The sequence below is a fragment of the Clupea harengus genome, chromosome 10 (genome assembly GCF_900700415.2).
Source record: "Clupea harengus chromosome 10, Ch_v2.0.2, whole genome shotgun sequence".
NCBI classification, from domain to species: domain Eukaryota; kingdom Metazoa; phylum Chordata; class Actinopteri; order Clupeiformes; family Clupeidae; genus Clupea; species Clupea harengus.
Window position 1 is genome coordinate 6,211,288 of NC_045161.1, and position 21,467 is coordinate 6,232,754.

The window sequence follows — 21,467 nt, forward strand, 5'->3', positions numbered from 1 at the left end:
CATGAAAAAGATACTATCATGAGATGAATAGATCAGTGTCTTCTGTTCAATAGTAGCCGGTTGTGTGTCATCAAGTTCATACTTGTTCACCACATAAAAGTGGAGACAAAGAGTGCATCCATGTGACCACACAAGCTCTAAATAAAAGAACATACACAATTATGTTGAATGATGTTATTCAATAATGCCGTCCTTAATACGAACAATAAAGTAATGATTTCAAACATGCTGATAAAATGAATTCATTTATTTATTTTTCTCAAAATGACCCTTTGAATGCCCCATAAATGTATAACATCTTTATTAAATAAACATGTAAAAAGCACATCTAATATTGTGCGACAGTGTGGAATAAATATTAGGAGGTTATCACACTGCGCTGTGTGCAGCATAAGTCATCCAAAAAAGTTTAGTCTTCATACCAACAACAAATAATGAATTCTGCTGCCTCTGCAGTAAAGCCTACAGTATTCCACCAGGCAGGGACCATCACTGATAAGGCATAGAGTGTGATGCATACTGAAGGGGGCAGCATTATGAAAGCATCTTCCCTTTGGCCGCACCTGCCAAGATGGCCGGAAAAAAACTGAATGTGTGAGGGGGTGTCAGAACTTAGGAAGCACAGCATTAATATCCCTGGGAGAGAGTCTCTCAATTCTGCCAGTTTTCTGAAAAGGAGAATGTTCATTGGCATCGTTATGACTCAAATTAGCATCGTCATTGGAAGTGCAAGTCATTTCTGGCTACGGCATTTCATCTTGGAACCTTTTCAAATACTGACTTTGGGTTGAAGTCAGAGTGTAGTTTTTGTCTGTCTTGAGCCGTGCTCTGTTTACAATTGACATGAGAAAGTAAGGAAAGTGACTGCATAGTTCAGATCTCTGGTCTTATTCAGCTGGTGATACAAAGTCTCTAGTTTGGATATAGAGTTACAGCATTGCTTTGGCAAAGCCAAGCCTTATTAATCATTGATCTTGTGCTCTTGGTGTTCATTTCATGGGCTTGGGATATAATGCTTACAGCCCTCAAAGTAATAAAACCATACAGGGTAACCTCAGATCAGACGCACTCCATCAACCAAAGACACCTGATCGGATGGGATAAGCATTCCCGTCCTCAACGATCCTGCAGATATTACACTACTTACATTAAAACACACAGACTGTAATAGACAGTAAAGTCCAATCATAAAATAAAAACGGAAGAGGTTAGGAGTCCTCACTGCTGAGTCCAGAGTCACTTTTAAAAGGTAAAAAAGATAAAAGAGTCTCTGCAGGTGGGAGGACCACTCACAGAGGCAGTGTTCTGCATCTGGAAGGGATAAAAGCTGGTGTTTTTTGCTTAATTCAAGTCATTTGATTTACTTATTCCGTCTTGGTCCTCTCCTGTCGGCGTATTGGAATGTCCAGAAAAAAAGAGATCCAAGGCAGTAACGATCCACTGGTGTGTTTGGGTCCTTCCTAATTTGTCCGCAACTGGTAATCTGTCAGAGGCAATGATATAGAGTGAGTGTAGCGTTCACATGGCCAGCCAGAGACTATCAGGCTCAATGCCACATTAGGCCGTGACAAATGTGTGTGTCATGATGTGAGCAGACAGTCGATTCTGGCAGTACTTAAGGTAAGCAACACATTTTCTTTACCAATAGCTGAACAAAATGGTGTGTGACTTAAGGTGTGTTTATTGGGAGGCATCAAGGTTAGGAAATATTTTTCTGCTTGAGTGTGTTTGTGTGTTCATGGGGAAGCCAAGTCTGTACTTAGACGTAGGATCTTACACATAAGTGGACCTAAAGGCATAAGATTGTCTTTGCTTCCATGGAACTGAAGCAGTGCCTGTAGAGTCATGACTATGGAGAGCTCCATGAATAAGTAAACACGGTGAGTCTGGTTACCCAGTCTCACTTCCTCTACTTCCTCCTGAAGGCCCATGCAAATTAATTGGATTCCAACACAGTAAGGGGAGCGTTTGTGTGATGTTACGTTTCTATCTTACCTCCACTTTGTGTGATGTAACGCACCCATGGCAGAGCCTGGTAACCACTCTTCTCAATAATCTTCAGATAGCGAACCTAGGTTTCAAACACAGCAGGGGTCACAACAGGGTCACTTCCAATTCAATCTGCTCACAGTATATCAACATAGGCCTATATGTGACTAAGATAAATGTATAAGTACATTTATTTTATAATTACATCTATTTTATACAGACTGTATACAGACTCTATTTCAGTCTCATCATTTATGTCGACAGGATTCACTGTCTGCTGAGGTGAAGTACACAAGTCAACAAAAATGACAAACTGCCTACCTGGATTCCAGAGACGGTGAAATAAGGGATCTCAAACTTGACTGTGACTGGTCGCTTTGCCTCCAGTTCACCACTGTCCACACTAGGCAGTCCAAAATGAGCTCTCATCATGTACTCCTTCCCCCCCTTTAGAGTACACACACACACACAGACACACACACACACACACACACACACACACACACAGACACACACAGACAGACACACACACACAGAAACAGACACACACACACAGACAGACACAGACACAGACACAGACACAGACACAGACACAGACACACACACACACACACACAGACACAGACACAGACACACACACACACACACACACAGTCACAGACACAGACACACACACACACACACACACACACACACACACACACACACACACACACACACACACACACACACACAGTCACAGACACACACACACAGACACACACACACACACACACACACACACACACACACACACACACACACACACACACACACACAAATATGCATGGCATGAACACACAATGTAGAGGAATGTAGAGAATGTGGCCCATCAGAGAGCACACCTTACTTCTTAAGTCTTCTCTGCTAATAAAGAAATTGTCCTCAATGTTATGATAAGTAACTGCTCTGATAGATAAGGTACAACCATTAAAAACCTTAATTAAAGGTGGAAAATTGAGAAAGTGCTGAATAGGTAGAGCTGTGTTCACATAACCTTTTCAATTCACCCTGTTCTGCATAGTGCTTTCTTTAAAAGCCACAGCACACGCGCACACACACACACACACACACACACACACACACACACACACAAACATTTCTGAAGCTGCCTTACAGTTCCTGCTTCAGACCGTGTGCCACAGCCCCTTCCAAAAGATAGGCAGACAGAGGGATGTGCTGATGCTTTGCTGCCAGCTTGAGAGTGACATCCTGAATGCTTTTTTTTTTGCAAAGAGGGTGGCAGAGTTGCCCCTCGCTGCCCCAATCAAAAGCAAACATCAGTCCGTTCTAATTTCCTTCTGGCTTTATCTGCTCAGCTCCGAGACTCCCCTGTCGGTTTATCTGTGGGCTGTAAAAGTCTGATATCGACGCAAATGCCGCATTTCCTCGCAGGGAAATGACCCTAACAGCAGCCTCTGAGGATTGTTTAGGAATTCAATCAGGGACAGAATAGGTATGCGGAAATAGACTTGGGGATAGACAGGGAACTGAATGCAGACACTCAATGCATCACAATGTAAACAAGTAACACCTGCATTTTGCAGGAGGGTATTGTGAAAGAATCTAGTGTATTAGTGAACTTTGCCACAAGTAGGATCTGCTGTACAGAATAACGACTGACTGACTGATCCAATGAACACTGACCGAGACTGGGCCATCAGTATCAGGAAGGTTTGGAGTGTAATGCTTCACTGAGTGAGATGTAAGACTCACAGGGAAGGATTTGATGGTCCACTCCAGAGCGTTCTTCTCCGGGACCCACTTGGCCTGGCCCGTGCTGGTTTTGAATTTGGGCGAATCGGCGTCACTGGGCACCGGCACCAGGATGACCACGTTGTTGGCCGTGGATCGACTCTTGAACTGACTGCGTGCCTGGGAATGACCAGCGGAACAGGAGAGGCAGACAGATAGACAGATTGACAAGGAGAAGAGGAGAAGAGAGAAGAGTCTGACTCAACCGCGAAGAGAAAAATGACAGTACTGACAGTGTTGCCATGTCCAGTCTAACACTGCGCCCTAGCCCCCATTACTACAGACACAGACAGACATTAACCACCCATTTGTTACAGTCAGTGCAATTACCAGGCACATCTCATCAGTAATGAGTAGCACTGGGGTATATGAGAAGGAAACTGTCTAATTACATCTCTTTCATATCCTCCATGACGAGATCACAGTCAATTCATCAAACTTAAAGACTGCATGAATATCTGAGTGTGTTCATCTACATCTACTGTATTCCTATGAGCTGTGCACCATAGGCATTTAACAGCAACTAAAACATGGCCCAACTTTAATGCAACAACCCAAAAGTGCTAATGATTATTTGGAAAATGTTATGAATGGAAAGTCAAAAGATATTAAGTCATGATTTGCATATGTGTACTACTCAAATGTCTTTATACTATTATCATATTATGACTTCCCATAAAGTAATCCCCCCCCCCCCCCCCCCCCCAAATCTCCACCCACCACCCGTAATGCTGACGTGTACACTCTTGTAAGTGCCCTCGTGTCAAAACACTGCTGGAGCTTCCCGAGATTGAGACGTAACCCTGGGTTGCCGTGCAGCACGCATGGCCAGTCAAGTGTGTCCCATACCTTCACCTTGATCTCCACTCGACTGTGGGAGAACTTCTCGATCACGCTCTCGGTCCAAATGAGAGGCTTCACCTGTCAGGAGCGAGGCACACAGTAATGAATCACCGGCTCCGGTGTGGCAGGGCCCGTCAGGCTCCATTGTTTCTGCAGCTCACTGGCCTCTCTTCAAAGGCCCGCGCAGCTCACACAAAGCAGTGAGTTCATATAAAGGCTCCAACGCGGTACACAAAGTAAAGCCTTTGCTAACTTAGTCATCATTAAAACTTTACAAATCACATTAACTTCACAAATATACTAGTGATCAGTAATGTGCTGCAGTAGTTTCTGAACAGATATAAAAAGGTGCAGTCAGGTGGATGAGAGTAATGTGTTGTGAGTCTATTGGTTGCATGTGGGTTTATATACATATATATATATATATATACACACAGTATATACATATATATATTATGTGCGAGTGTGCCTTTGCATATGTATCGTTTGTGTGGTTGCCGCGTGAGCAAAGATGACCAACCTATAATACATATTAAATTTAGATGTGTGTGTGTGTGTATTAGAGAGAGAGAGAGAGAGAGAGAGAGAGAGAGAGAGAGTGAGAGAGAGAGCATGGGACCATGACACATTGACACACTGACCGTGGTGTTAAGACGGTAGGACATAAGCTCTGATTCGCCATCAGGCGGGATGAACGAGATGGTGCGGTCATTCTCGAAGCGCGAGAGACGGACACACTGGTGAAACTTCACATCCTCAAGCTCCACTGCTTTGCTCTTCTCCCCTGATGCAAAAATCAACATTCCATTTCATACTCGACAAACAACGTATTCACTGAGGAAGACAGATTTGCATTTTGCTTATTAATTCAAATCCAAAGTCAGTCAGTCAGTCAGTCAGTGTTGCTGGGCAGGGTGCGTGTCTGCAAATAAGCAGCTGTTTTCTCTGACTCAGACTTGAGAGAGAAGAAGTAGACCAGTAAATCAGGACAGCTTAAAGTACTTTAATGACCAGGGACCTTTTGGTCTCCTCGCCTTAATAATGCTTACAGTCATACAGCAGTCGATGTCAGTTTAAAATCTACACAAACCCAATGGCTTCTTGAAGTGGGTGACATGTGTATGTGCCTGCTGTGATAAAAGCACTGGATGTGTTTGAGTTCTGAGAGACAGAGTCAAAGTGTGTCAGAAACAAAGGGAAAAAGTGTGTGTGTGTGTGTGTGTGTGTGTGTGTGTGTGTGTAAGTGATAAAAGACAGTGTATAAAATGACAGATAGACAAAGAAATAGTGACCAGTCTGGGTGTATGTGTGTGTGTGTGTGTGTGTCGCATTTGAGAGTGTCACATTCCACTGAAAAATACATTGCGCTCTCAGAAGGTTCCAGAGCACAGGAGCCAGATCAGAGAGCCGTGCGAGCCACTGTGGGCTCTCCCTGGCTGAGGCATCCTTTGGCTCGCTCCCTTTAGAAGCAGGAAGGGGACGCCACATACGAACATCAGTGCCATAAGCAAAAGGTCACACGGGAAGTGCCCACTGCAGCTCTCTGTGATTGGCTCCCGGGGGACCTCTCCCCGCTGAGAGGAGGGGGGTGGGTGGGGTGGCCCTCACAGAGTGAACTCTGGTAAGCCAGTTTGTATAAGATAGGATTCACTCTATATAAATGCTGATAAGATGATGAACAGTGCCCCACATCTAACCCCTGTCCCCATTTTCTCTCAGTGTCACTGCTGGGTTGCTGTTATCGCTGTCATCCTTTCATGTCCATAAAGGGATTTCTGCCCTGAAGCTACTGATCCACTCATGGAAGATTGAGTCACAGATACTAGATCATCTACTCTTTCACTAGTCTGTTCAGCAGAGACAGTAAACATTTACCCATCCCGTCCATAAGAGGGCACTGTTACTGAGGAGAAGGCTGATTTGGTAACTAGGTCCATGGCACAACATAACATAAATGAATGTGTTTGATGAGTTTCTCTATTTTGTACAGACACACATGTTTACTGCTAGCTAATTTCAAGGTTTCATTTACATTTACATTTAGTCATTTAGCAGACGCTTTTGTCCAAAGCGACGTACAAGGGAGAGAACAGTCAAGCTAAGAGCAATAAAAACCTGGTGTAACAATAAATACTACTTTACATATGAAAATAGAAAGAAAAATAAGTGCAGGAATGTAACTGCTGAAGTGCAAGTTAAGCACTAGTCAAGGTGCCAGTTTAGGAAGGGGAGGTGCTCTCTGAAGAGTTGGGTCTTCAAAAGCTTCTTGAAGGTAGAGAGGGACGCCCCTGCGTCGTACTAGGCAGTTCGTTCCACCAACGTGGAACTACAAGTGAGAATAGTCTGGATTGCCGTGCTTGCACAGACGTCAGTGCCAAACGACACTCACTAGACGAGCGCAGGGTCCTGGGTGTAACATTTGCCCTTACAAGAGCATTTAGGTAGGTGGGAGCAGAACCAGCAAGCACTCTGTAGGCAAGCATAAGTGACTTGAACTTAATGCGAGCAGCTACCGGCAGCCAGTGGAGCTTAATGAGTAGCTTCAAGTAACACACGCACAAAGAAAATGTACACCTCGTCTGCATGATAAATGAATTGAGGTAAAAGCACTTCCTCACTATTCATGACTACAGTGAGTGAAGGACAACAAGCATAATACTAAATGCAGCTTGGTAGTCTGATGAGCATAATTAGTAATACCCTATATAATATTTATCTCTACCCAGCCGGCTTCAAGCTATGTGCCGCCGTGGTTCTGCTAAAGGTTTCTTCCTGATTAACAGGGAGTGTTTCCTTGCCCCTGTCGCCATTTTGCCTGCTCTAAGGGGGTTCAGGCCCTGGGCTCTGTAAAGCGCATTCAGGCAATTTTATTGATTTGGCGCCATATAAATAAAATTGAATTGAATATGAAATTTACTATCACTCTATTTATGGTTAAGGGAATTCCAATAAACGGTTTATTTATCATTATACTTTAAGCGCTTCAAAACATAGAGAGATGCATCCTTCATCCTTTTACTATTCCTGTCTGTTACCCTGGCAGCTGTAACCCAGGGTGATGTGGCAGCTGTAACCCAGGGTGATGTGCAGCGCGGTGGAGTGGGAGCTGATGCGCAGGGTGGTTCCCACCTGCCCCTACTGCCTGGGGTGAGGATTAGGACACAGACGTTCACCCAGGGTGCGTAATCCATCGCACCACACCAAACGAGTGCAAATGAGAGAGGCATGCAGATGAGAAGACCGTGGGGGGAGGGGAGGGAGGGCAGGGGTAGAGACGGGGGATAAAGGAGTGTTACTCACTGCCCGTGATCTCGAACAGCACTTTGTCGTTGAGGCCCAGGCGAAGCTCGGGCATGCCAGACAGGACGACTTTGAGCTTGATGCAGCCTACGATCTCGCTGAGAAGGACACTGCCCGAGGCGCTGACCTGTGCCAGGACAGAAACAAGAGACGCAACACACACACACACACACACACACACACACACACACACACACAAACACACACACACACACACACACACACACACACACACACACACGCACACACACACACACAGACAAACACACACAAACACACACACACACACACACACACACACACACACACACACACACACACATACAAAGGGTGAATTAAAGGTAAATGAAGCAGTTGGCCAAAACACCAACCTTAAATTTGAACACGTAAAAAAAGTAAAGGGGACAAAGAGACTGTAAAGACGAGGCAAATAGCAGAACAGACCAGATCAGTGGGAAGAGAAAAAAAAACAGCCATCCTGAATCATTCGGCAGATAGAATGAGGCTGAGAAAGTGTCCAGTCACAGGAAGGGCCATTTGGGGGCTGCATGGGTGAATGGTAATGCCCCCATTAGAGGGCAATAAGGCATTAGCTTCTCCTTAATTAGGCTGTGAAAAGGGGAGTTGCGCTCGACTTCCTGACCCATGGAAACGTCATCACACCATTAAAGCAAGGAATGGCGGTCGGGGTGGGCCGAGGCCACAGTGGAGGCCACAGGCTGACGTATTAAAGGAAATCAGGGATTGTTTGTCTCAGTTTGAATTCAAGGAAGTTGAGGTAAGCCCGTTTCCTGAACCTGCTGCTCTTAAGATAAGTGAGCCGGGCCTATGCTGGATTTGTTTGTATTTGGGGAGTGCAAATATAAACCTAGGTGGACAATAAGCCAGTTCAGTTCAAAGACGAATGTCAATCTATTATGTTTAAACCATGAAGAAACCTGGCTCTGTTTTTCTTTTTTAATTGTTTTAATGCTTTTGCAGAGATACATGACCAAGCCCATAACCGAGGGAGTTATCTCTAAAAGTGATCCTAAAAATCTCCTCACCAGCAAGTTGACAGATTCAATGACATCCATAAAGACTTCATTCTTGCGGTACTTGATGCCCTCTGACCTCCAGGACACGGCGTTCGTGACTGTGGCCGGGGGCCGTGGAGCCCCAACCTCCAGCTTGTGTCCCTGCTGGGTGATGTACCTACCAGGACCAAGATGAGAGAAATTAGAGGCATTTCAAGTACCAACATCTGAAAACAAATGGACCTTGGGGACCCAAAATGTTAAAACATACAAGAACAGCCAGTCAGGATATGTTCAACTATCTGTAACAATAGTTGTAGAATGATTTATATATTCAAAATAATGGTAGTTAAGCTCTGTTAATAAATTATCTATGACCAATGTGATGTTATCATTTGTTGAAAATATTATTGCTGGTCAAAACTGAGCTGATCCAAAAGTTGTAGAAATAAGTTGAGAGATGTTTTGAGAGTGTTGTTCTTGTGTATGTGATTGTTTTAAATTGATCTGCAGTGAGAAATGACCAGACCTTAGAAGCTTATGGAATCCTGGGGGCAAACATCGGGGCCTGTTGACACTGTTTTTACCACCTGCATCACGGTTCTGTTTACCACACACTGACAATAGAGCAGCTCTCTCCCTGTCTCTTTCTCTCTCTCTCCCTCTCTCCTTCTCTCTCTCCCTCTCTCTCCCTCTCTCCTTCTCTCTCTCCCTGTCTCTTTCTCTCCCTCTCTCTCTCTCCCTCTCTCTCTCTCCTTCTCTCTCTCCTTCTCTCTCTCTCTCCTTCTCTCTCTAGCAGGTTTCTTCATCTCCTACTCTCTTTCCAAAGCCATGTTTTGCCAATGAGGAATGGCTGCATTGATCTGATCTCCAAACCCTTTCTGCTGTTGTGGGATCGATGCTGCTCCTTCGCCCCTAACTCTGACCTAATTCCTTCCCAAGAAACACCGTCGCCCAGAGCTATGACCCAGCCCTCCAGAGAGCAGTGAGTTGTTTTGCTTACTCAAGGTAACGGTCCAAAGCCCTATGCTCACAAAACAACACTGATAAATGAACTGAGAAAATGAATAACTGTATCTAAAAACTGTGAATTTTGATTTTGATATTGATGGGGACATGGGGTCATTTATCATGGTCTTCTAAGTAAAGAATATATTTTAAAGAAAGACATTTTGCGCATGATTCTATCATTTACTAAGGGGGGCATCTCATTGCAACTGTTGACCGACCGCAGATGACAAAGAGGCGACATCTGTGTTTGATTTGTCTTGTCTTGCACGCCTTTCATACATGAACGTGGGCATCTGCCCGTGTCTCAGAAACAAAAAAAGAGAAAATGAGGGAATTAGCATCAAAATGGACACTGCCCACATAAAAGCCCAGACCTGCATCTGTCCTGCCCCTCTTGGCATGGCATTGGCATGGCAGTATGCCTGAGCCAGGGCATGCCTGCTGGGGGAGAGAGCGGGGTGGAGGTGTGTGTGTGTCTGTGTGTGAGTGTGTGTGTGTTGATGGGGTATAGATCACCCAGCTTGCAGACATAATGTGCTGGTCAATTAGATATGCAGCAATTATTGATTCGTGTCTGTGTTTTGTAGAAGACTGCAAACATTGTGTTCCAAACGAAAGCATGGAGAAGACGGCAAAAAAACAACAAAACAGCAAAGTTCCCAAAAAGCACGGCTGGTCCATAAGTTCTGAAGAACTCACCCACCACTCGGCCCTTTACACACCAACTTCAGACCGAAGGAAAACTACAAATGACAACTAAGCATCAACCATGTACTGTAATGTGAGAAGCCTCAAAGAGGACCGTCATGTCAAGACTGTAGCCATTAATAAATGATATCCATTAAAATAAGTTGATATCTAACACTCTTCCTCTCAGTAAGACTAGTCATGTGTCATAAGGCTTTCTACTGTATACAACGCCTAGATGGCAGTGCGCTCTGCCAACACCAGAACTGGGTAATAGGAAGTTTTGCAATAAGGGAAGTATGAAATGGCAGAGGCAAATGGCAGCAGAATACAAATGACGAATGCACACCCAATGTTTCAGACGCTGTACCGCACCATCAGAGCACTGTACTCACTCCTGCAAGATCTTGCTTTCTGTGGTCTGGGGGAAGCCAAAGTCCATCACCTCATCCATGAGTTCATACACAGTCACAAAGTTGTCCCGGATGCTCTCCTCCTCCAGTACCTTGAAATACTCCGTGAAAACCTTGGGAATGCAGGAGAAACATGAAGCTCATGCCACACAGGCAGCTGCGTGGAGCAATAACAAGTGATTGTTGGCAGTAGGTTGGCATTCAGAAACATAGTATTAAAAACACAATGGCCACACCAACATTAATAATCCAGTGTTCTTCGAGACATTTCTTTGAGCACTTAAACAAAAACACACTGTTAGGGCACAGCTGGACACTTGCACTGACCTCAACTATTTTGTACAGAAATGAATACACAAGGGCTGCATTGGAGTTCTTCTTAGTCATTGCAACCACTGAATGGTGACTGTGTTAAGGTCAAACTCTGTTTTCTGAGGGAAAGTGAAAGCTCACTGGCAGAATCTCACAGTGGCTTTGAGTTAAATAACTCTATGGACTAGTAATTGCATTGCTCAAAATGTAAGATTAGGCAGATTTATATAAAAAAAATATAAAATAAATCGAAGGATACAGTAGAGGTTGCTGTGTTTAATCCAGAGGAAATGGGTCGATCCATGGTTCAGCACAGGACAGAGTTCAGATTCCTCCTCCATCTTCATTAGAATGGGCATGAAGTGATCAATCTCACCCATATTCATATTCCCCATGTAATTCCGACATATCAGCACCTACGGTGTGGGAGGCAGCATAAAGATGAATACATATGAAAAAGTTTCACAGCAGTTTCATCTATCATCTTACTGGCAACGCAGCAAAATGTTGGTATTTCTTAGTGCATATTCAATCATACCTTAATTTATATTTGTCTTTGGTAAGTTTACTCTTAGCATAATTTCTGGCCTCCAGTAACTCCTAAATATGTTTATTTCACTGTCATCCACCAACCCTTTCACAGCGTTGCATCATAACACCATGCCTGTCAGTATACTCCAACCTGAGCCCTTGGATTACCATTGCTAGTCTGTTCAGTATCCTCAGGAACAAAGCAAGCGGGGGGAGAGGGAGAGCTGTTTGGCATGCACATGCTGCATGTACACCAGAATCTCACTGTGCTAAAAGTCACTTCAGTGCATAACTCTTTGATTAGCATCTTTAATATGATTCCTTTTTTTTTCTTTCTTACAATCTATTTTTCTTGTCCTGATTTTAGTCCTCTGAAGACAGGCAACATTTTTCGGTCATTTTATTTGTTTACATTGTTTATTTATTTATCTCTGTTACATGTATTTGCAATACAATTATCACAAATACATAGATCCACTTCCACTCAGATAACAAACAACACATGGAGGTTCTCTGAATAGTTATTGTGAAATGCCAATTAACTGACAGGAACCTTTACCCATGACACCAAATGAGTACATTGTGCAAGAAAGGCCCAAGAGACACTTTTTTTCCAACACAGACACACAAAGCTCCAGTGCAATCATTTCACCGCTTATACTTCTCAAGTAGATGCAGTGGGCAAGAATCTTTAAGGGTTCCTATTCATAAATAAGTCATGTTTCTTTTTTTAATATCAGAGTCTGTGTGAGAAAGGGTCAGTGGGGTTCAGAGGAACGAAAGGAAATGAAGAAGTAGGAAAATATTCAAAAGAAAACATAAGCAGAGGAGGACAAGTCAAGGTGACTTCCCCCCAACGCAATGGTGTGCAGTGCAACAACGCATTGTGCTTGTGCCTAATGTACGTGCCTTGTAACTTAAGTACATGAAATATGTTATATACCAGTGAGGCCTGCCAAATAAGACCTGACTGATATTCATTATAAACATCAAAGACTATATTTAAAGCAATTATTCCCAAAGCATGTTAAGGAAATCAAAGTATTTTATTTGCACTGCATTTCAGCATGAATATGGGAGAGGATTTAGCTACTGAATGATTTGGCTGCTGTTTTGCAGGCTGAGGAACCAGGCTAGTTTTTTTAGACCTGAATTTTGGTCCAAAAAACACTTTAAACTTTTAAAAAATACCTACATTTCAATATATGGTGGCGCTAACCTCTTATCTTCAACTGAAACCACAGGGTGATCACATCACAGACCTTATTGTTATTCAGCTGTGAAACATTTCCTTAGAAAACACTGGCCTCTCTTGTCATTCTGAACACAGGTGAAACTCAACAGCGTTGGCATTGAAATACTGTACATGAACTCTAATGCGGACACAGCTACCTCATCAAGGAAACCGGCGACTTTCACTAAAGTATAGAAACGATTTATCTTACCTTCATTAGGCATGGTCAAGGCCCACACCCACGTTCACTGTGAGTGCACTGGCACAACATTCCTATCATCCTTGATTATGAACAACTGCACATCAAATATCAGCATTGACACAATTGTGACCTTGGCACGAGACAGGTGTGTACTATAGTAACCCACTAAGATTGAATACCAATGGGCTCTGACTAGGGAACCTGGTGGAGAAATACCTTGAGGTGGAGGTATTGAGTTGCTCTCAGGCTCGGGCACAAAAAAAGCTTTCATCAGCACTGCCCGGGGTCCAGGCCCACATCTGGAGGAAATCCATTTCATGAATACCCCCAGGCTGGCTTTATAGTTTCCCCACAGGAATACATTATTCTACTGGCTTTTAACCTTTTCACAGGAATACAATACTTTTACTGGAAATGTATTGACTTTGTCATGCATGACATACCACAGTCTTGAGTTTGTAAAGTGAAAAAATTATTCAAGAAAATTTGAAGTTTGAGATATTTTTTAACAAAATTGTTTATATTATTGGAGAATGCTCTGTTGTGGGACGACTGACAACATTAAACACTTAACATATGTTGTGCAAATTTACATAATGCGTGTAGGGGCATAATCAAAGCCCTTATTATATTCGGTAGAACGTGTTTTGTAAGTTTAATACACCTGTTCTACCAGGCTCCGCCCAAGACAGCCTGTGGCTGGGGGACGTAAAGCAACGAAAAGTGTTCATTTGAGGGGTTCTTGCCTTAAGTTTTCATAATTCCATTCATTTATAACGTCTTATCCTTCCTGAGTAAGTAACAAGACAGAGAGTAGCTAAATCTATTTGGATATCGCTTTTTAAAAATGTTCACTAATTTCTGTCACGATAAGGCTGCGATAGCCTATACCAAGTGATAGGTTAAATCCAATTTCCAATTCAGGAAAGTTAACCAATTCTAAATAAACGAACCTTGACACTACCACTAACATTATCACATTCCTTACCTGTTGCCTAGAATCGTAAAGTTTACACGTATGATGTAGTATACATTCCCCGAGGTACACGCACACAATTCTCTTGTCACTAGCCAACTGTACGTCAATACTATTTTGTCTTACCTTGCCTTTCAGGTCCAGAATAAAAATAGCTGACGCAGACATCTTGGCTGATGAATATATGCTGTAGCGACTTGACAGATTCTGTTTCTGATATTTATCTGAACGATAAACTATTTAAATTTGCGGAGCAGAGTCTCTCTCCATCCTCTCTGTGTTTCCGGGGTTTAAGCGTAACCAGTAGAGCAGCTTTCGAAAGAGGTTTCATGTGGGGGAAGAAAAAAAAAGAAACGACTGTCCCTCACTGGCTAACTACTGAAAGTCTTTTGCGGTTGCATTTAAAACGGGTGTGAAATGTTTGTAGGTCCATACTCAGTGATGGCGTTTTCACGAATGTGCTTACAAATGTGATTATTTTAAAGGAATCTTTTAAATAAATTTCGTTTGCCCGGAATATTTTATGTCTACATTAAGAGATTAATCATATGCACTATTACATTGCATCTTATCAACTAGTCAAAATATAAATCAAATAGGCCAAACCCTAATTCAATTATCTGGCTGAACTTGTATTGATGGGGCAATGTCAGTAATGTGCTGTAATTCTGTAACGAACATGTTAGAGTGGAGAATAGTAAGTCAGAAAGGACAAAGGAAAAAAATAATTTTACCTCTTCTTAAATGTCCAACCCTTCCACACAGAAGACTTGATTTACATAGCATAGACTATATGTAGCCTACATTTAAAAACTATAAGAAGAAGCTTAGTCAATTATACATGTAGGTAAATGTTAGGGCACAATATGTAGCATTTCTAAGTGCCTTCATTAAATTAGAAATCTGCTGTCCATTTTCCATGCGCAAATAAATGATCTATTAAACACAGACATACACACATGCACTGAACCAGTAGGCTACTTGTATTGTGGAGAACAGCTGATCGTGTTGATTTCATTTCATTATACTGGTTGTTCTGATCAAGTTCATTCCTGGTGTTGTTTCTGACCATTTCATTTAAAGCCTTTGCTTTTGTATGCCTAGCAGTCGGTGCATTGGCATTGCAGATTGGACTATAATTAAGTTCATATGTCAACAGTGCTTATCAATTTGGCAGATCTTGTGGGCTACAGACTGGCTGTGATGAGATGAACACCGTTCATGCCAAAGCTTCAGGCCCGCCATCAGGGGGAGTCAAAGGTACAGGTGACCCGTGCCCATGCCCATGCCCATGCAGATGACCCATGCCCATGCAAAGGTCTAACGTTATGATTAAATAGTGTGTGGGAGAGGAGAACTGTTTTGCTATGCTGTTTCACACATTCTCAGAGATGTCTGAGAGGAAGTAGTCATGAAACACCTCTATGTTCACCTTTGAAGACATAGCTGTTTCCTTTTTTGAGTTTCTTGTTCAGAGTCTGACTATTATTTTTTGTGTTTGGTCTGACTGTGAAAGCAGACAGTCCCTTGTCATGGTTTATGGATGGCAATACAATTTCACAATTTTTCTCACACTGGAGAGATGCTCCAGGACATATCTTCATGGATTACTGTGTAGCTTCCTTAAAGGCCCCGTGGGCTTCTCAGAGGTAGATACCATGTCCTGGGTGTCTTTAAGCACATCAGTTCATACATCTGCTTTGAGTGTCTACAAAGTCTTTTACTCATCCACAGACGGTTATGATTTCAACTTGGGTTGACTGTAGAAATGTCCAGCAAAAGTGGTCTAGCAGAAATGCTCATATGATTATAACGTTTGAAAGAAACTATACCAGCAGCATGAACAGGTATTGTAATTCATTTTTTTTTGCCCGAGCCACATTGAGCACAGGCTGAATAATCATTTTATGATACTGTAAGAGTGCCCCAATAAGGGTTTTCAATTAAGACTTTCTGGAGATTCGTTCTTTAAAAAAAAATCAAAAAACCTTAATTACATCCCTCTGCTTTGTTTTGTGTGTTTCAGATACAAGGAACTTGTCTGAGAACAACCTGTTGTTAAAGGGTGAGAGGGTTCTTTGTGTGAAAATGATTCTATATGGAACTGATCATTCTAAATAACTCAAATATCAATTTGAATCTCACATTTAAGGGACACTGCATGCGTACAGCCTTAGACCACACTGTCAGTCTTGTTTGCACTGTCTGGCATGCAATGGATAGATACAATGTGTACATTTTATGTACAAGGGAGAAGTTTACCAAGAGAGGAAAAACTATTAATATATCCTGTGCAGGAGCGGACTGGAAATAAGAAGCAGCTAGGGAATTTGCTGTCAAGTGACTCCAATTTGATTAACCAAATGCAGAGTGCCACATGTTTATCGACCAACAAATCAATAATTAATATTTTTTAGTATTAAGTTAATATGTAAAACTTTTAACCTAATTTTCTAACGTTTTCCTCCTCATGTTTGTGACTCAGGTTCACCTGTTTGTAAAAAAAAAAATAATGCATAAAACAGACATAATTAATTTGGAACGTTTTGCTGTATTCATTCAATTCAGAATGAATAGCCCCACGTTAGGCAAATACATATGTGGATATTATGCAACATACTTTCCATTTGTTTTATTTTATAATGCAACAATAAATAATTTGAATTAACTAGTCAGACCTTGTTATATGCATTTATATATTGTATTAGCAGTCCATTCTCATTATTTCACAACATTTTGCGTTGACTTCTCTACTTGACCTTGGAAATTGTCAACCCTTCAGCGGGACTCTAGCCTTGTTTAAAGTTTTAAAGCTTAACAAAATCATTTCTGTTCTTCAGTTAGCTAATTTAGCTAATTCACAGCACCTTGCGTGACACAGCATCTGCTTCCTGCTCATTCTCTGATGCCCCTGCCTCTTCGCTGCCCCCCTCGTCACGTGCAGCGGAGCCAGCAAAGCCTTTTTCTTTTTTTTTCTGCACTGTCGGCCGCGGGTTTCTTCTTTATTTTCATATATCGACAACGAACTGCCCGAGGGCTGGATACATTGGAGTTGCTATTACAGGTTGCACCAGCTATGTCGCTACAGCTGAGACGACCTATTAAGTATTTGTAAAGGCTGTGTGATGTCTACGGGGCTGGAAAAGGGAAAGGAAAAAAGACCTTCGCAAGATAAGGAAAATACCCGAACTTCCAGACGGCAAGTCCGTGCCTGCTGCTGCGGATTGGAAAACAGTATCCTACCCGATAAAACCACAGGTTAAACCACTGTACGAAGGCGGACGTTGTACAGTGTTTGCAGTACCGACCTGAGATCAGCAGATGGCGCTCGCCCGATAGATGTCGAAAGACTTCATTCATTCAAAAACTGCTTCTGATTAACATATGCGGCCTTTATAAAAGGACAAATTATGAAAAATAAAAACGGAAAACGTAGGCTCACAATTGAAACGCATTAATTAAACTAAACGTAATCAGACCAATCTCTAAAAAACAGATTATCCTTTCAACGTAATCGAATGGCAAGACCTCTGCCAATAGAAAACGTGTCTGTGGTTTGACACGGAAGTGAATACCGAGAAAGGTCAACAAGTTGCACATTGTATGAGCGCGGTACAATTCATTTCTGTTGAGATATTCGTATCATTATTTTTTATTTGTTCCAAAGGGCTTTTGTTGGAGTCTCTCCTACAACCTCCTCTTAGAAGATTAATACGACTACGGAGTGTGATCGTACGTATCATAGAAGAAGTAAGTGAAGAGAAATTAGTTCACTAGCTAGCTGCCTAGCCTAGCTTCACAGGGTGCCTGTGCAAAAGATAACGCAAATGAGTTTATTCTGGCAAATGTTTCATATTCACCTGATGGCTACCTCCACACCAACAGGCAAAGATCTCGTTTCTGCATCTTGTTGAAATATTAGTTAATATTTTAAACGTGACTAAATAGTGTTAGCAATCAAACCATTGGATGATCTGTTCTCTCAAATAATTGAAATGATGAGAAATGTTAAGCCAGTAACGTTAGCTGATTTTATTTTGAGGTGGCATTTTATCTGCCCATACTAATACGTTATTTTAAATCGTATATTTTAACTCATCTTCACTTTGTTGCTGATGTACAAGTGTTTATTTCCTTAGATTGATTGACTAGGGCCGACATGGCTGGAATACTCTTTGAAGACATTTTTGATGTGAAGGACATCGACCCAGATGGGATGAAATTTGACAGAGGTAGTGTATATATCATGTTCTGGTGCTGTATGGTTTTAGACAGCCAAGGGGCATTGGAAAAATTCTTCTTACAAGGATTAATTACATTATTACCATTGTTCAAACACACTGTGTTTCTTTCTATTACTAATACTATTCTGATTCTGATTGCAGTGTCTCGACTTCACTGTGAAAGTGAATCTTTCAAGATGGACCTCATACTTGACGTGAACATTCAGATCTACCCTGTGGACCTTGGTAAGACGACTGGTGACCAAAGAAGCTAGCTGTGAAGTATCATTCAATAATCTAAACAAAGCAACACTATCCTTTTACTTCAGGGGACAAGTTTAGGTTGGTGATAGCCAGTACCCTTTATGAAGATGGCACTCCAGATGATGGGGAATACAATCCAACAGATGACCGCCCTTCTAGGTAAAGTGTGTGTGTGTGTGTGTGTGTGTGTGTGTGTGTGTGTGTGTGTCTAAGTCTAAGTTTAGAAGAGATTTGCAATGAGATATCTATGATTTCTCCTCAGGGCAGATCAATTTGATTATGTAATGTACGGAAAGGTCTATAGAATTGAAGGAGATGAGACATCTACAGAAGCAGCCACTCGTCTGTGAGTATTGGATTTGGTCTCCCAGCCTAACTATAAACAATCAACCTTTCATTTGTTTTAATCGCCCAGTTGTTAGGATGCTAATTTAAATTAATCATTGATTTGTTTTTCTGTGCAGTTCTGCATATGTCTCGTATGGTGGCTTGTTGATGAGACTACAGGGTGATGCCAACAACTTGCACGGATTTGAAGTGGATTCACGGGTCTACCTCTTAATGAAGAAGCTCGCCTTCTAAACTCCATTTTCCATTATTTGGTCTTTTGTGTGGACTCAAAATACAGTGCATTCAAACACCCAAAAGACAGTATCTCTTGAGGATCATGGACTTGCATCTCTGTGGATTGTTTTGTAGGAATACCTGGGAATTTTTTTTATTTTTGTTTGCTTTCTTTGAAGCAGCTTCTCTAATTAGAAGAAGAACTACTAGTCAAACAAATGAATACTGTTCATGGTCAATCCTGTAAATAAAACATGTTTTATATGTTTTAGTTGTCTCTAAGTCTCTAAAGAAAAACCCACAATGGTCACTGAAATAACTTGAAACTGACAAAAGTAATAATAAATAAAAATGTGCTGAAAATTAACTAATGAAAATCAGACATTGCTTTTGAATTGTGGTTCAACAGAATAATAAAAAAAAATAATGAAACTGACATGGACAAAAAATTATGGTACCCCTTAGAAAAGATTGAAAATAATTTGACCATAGGGACATGTTAAACTAAGGTGTGTCCTCTAATTAGCATTACAGGTGTCTTCAAACTTGTAATCAGTCAGTCTGCCTATTTAAAGGGTAAACAAGTAGTCACTGTGCTGTTTGGTGTCATGGTGTGTACCACATTGAACATGGACCACAGAAAGCTAAGGAGAGAGTTGTTTTAGGAGATTAGAAAGAAAATTATAGACAAGCATGATAACGGTAAAGGCTATAAGACCATCTCCAAGCAGCTTGATATTCCTACATATTATTCAGAAGTTTAAGGTCCAAAAACCAAAGAGCCCAGAACAACTCCCAAAGAGATTAGAGGTGAACTCTAAGGTCAAGGTACATCAGTGTCAGATCACCCCATCTGTCGCTGTTTGAGCCAAAGTTGACCGAGAAGGACACCACTGTTGAAAGCAAATCATAAAAAAAAGCGAGATTGGAATTTGCCAAAATACATATTGACAAGCCACAGGGCTTCTGAGAGAATTTCCTTTGAACAGATGAGAAAAAACTTGACCTTTTTTGCAAGTCACATCAGCTCTATGTTCACAGATGCAAAAATGGAGCATACAAAGAAAAGAACACTGTAGCTACCTACTGTGAAACATGGAGGAGGCTCAGCTATGTTCTGGGGCTGCTTTGCTGCATCTGGCACAGGTTGTCTTGAATCAGTGCAGGGACCAATGAAATCTCAAGACTATCAAGGCATTCTGGAGCGAAATGTGCTGCCCAGTGTCAAAAAGCTTGGTCTCAGTCATGGGTCCTCCAACAGGATAGTGACCCAAAACATACAGCTACAAACACCCAAGAATGGCTAAGAGCAAAACATTGGACTATTTTGAGGTGGCCTTCTATGAGCCCTGATCTAAATCCTATTGAACATCTGTGGAAGGAGCTGGAACATGCAGTCATGAGAAGGCACCCTCAAACCTGAGACAGCTGAAGCAGTTTGCTCACAAGGACAGGGCCAAAATACCTGTTGACAGGTGCAAAGTCTCATTGAGAGTTACAGAAATCGCCTGATTGCAGTGATTGCCTCAAAAGGCTGTGCAACAAAATATTAAGTTAAGGGTACCATCATTTTTGTCCAGGCCAGTTTCATTAGTTAGTTTTTTTGTATTTATTCTGTTGAACTACAATTCAAAAACAATGTCTGATTTTTGGTAAATTTTTATTTATTATTACTTTTTGTCAGTTTCAAGTTATTTCAGTGACTTCTTTAACGGAAGGGTACCAACAATTTTGTCCACGTCTGTAAGTATTTATTTTTGTGATGTCTTGAAGATTGGAAATTAACTTACATGGCTATCAAATGACTGTGGCACAAAATGTATAGCTTAAAGAAATTGAATGGTGGATTCCAGAGGTGTAAAAAGTACTGAAATGTTGTACTCAAGTAAAAGTACAATTACTTTGATGAAATTTTACTTAAGTACAAGTAAAATTACCCATCTAAAAATCTACTCAAGTAAAAGTAAAAAGTAGTTCATTTAAAATGTACTTTAAGTAAAAGTTACTTAGTTACTTTCAACAACTTGATGGGGGCCGCTCCTATATAGTGCAAAAAAGGACAAGGGGTCATAAATCCAATACAAAAACTAGTTATTTTTTATTAAAGG

The 21,467-nt window shown here is 41.6% G+C and overlaps 2 protein-coding genes across 2 annotated transcripts; one reads left to right on the forward strand and one right to left on the reverse strand.

Moving 5' to 3' along the window:
* Nucleotides 1-217: 217 nt before the first annotated feature.
* On the reverse strand, nt 218-14,687 carry ap1m3 (adaptor related protein complex 1 subunit mu 3). The gene is made up of 12 exons (XM_031575120.2): nt 14,435-14,687; nt 11,625-11,781; nt 11,381-11,448; nt 11,036-11,166; nt 8,973-9,120; nt 7,927-8,053; nt 5,268-5,410; nt 4,633-4,704; nt 3,745-3,903; nt 2,311-2,436; nt 1,996-2,071; nt 218-1,483 (listed from the first exon to the last, which is right to left on the reverse strand). Exons 1-12 carry the CDS (start codon nt 14,474-14,476, stop codon nt 1,461-1,463), a joined length of 1,272 nt encoding a protein of 423 aa, XP_031430980.1. The 5' UTR covers nt 14,477-14,687; the 3' UTR covers nt 218-1,460.
* Nucleotides 14,688-17,142: 2,455 nt separating this feature from the next.
* On the forward strand, nt 17,143-19,623 carry polr2h (RNA polymerase II, I and III subunit H). The gene is made up of 6 exons (XM_012828333.3): nt 17,143-18,058; nt 18,448-18,540; nt 18,694-18,777; nt 18,861-18,954; nt 19,058-19,141; nt 19,260-19,623. Exons 2-6 carry the CDS (start codon nt 18,468-18,470, stop codon nt 19,375-19,377), a joined length of 453 nt encoding a protein of 150 aa, XP_012683787.1. The 5' UTR covers nt 17,143-18,058; nt 18,448-18,467; the 3' UTR covers nt 19,378-19,623.
* Nucleotides 19,624-21,467: the final 1,844 nt, after the last annotated feature.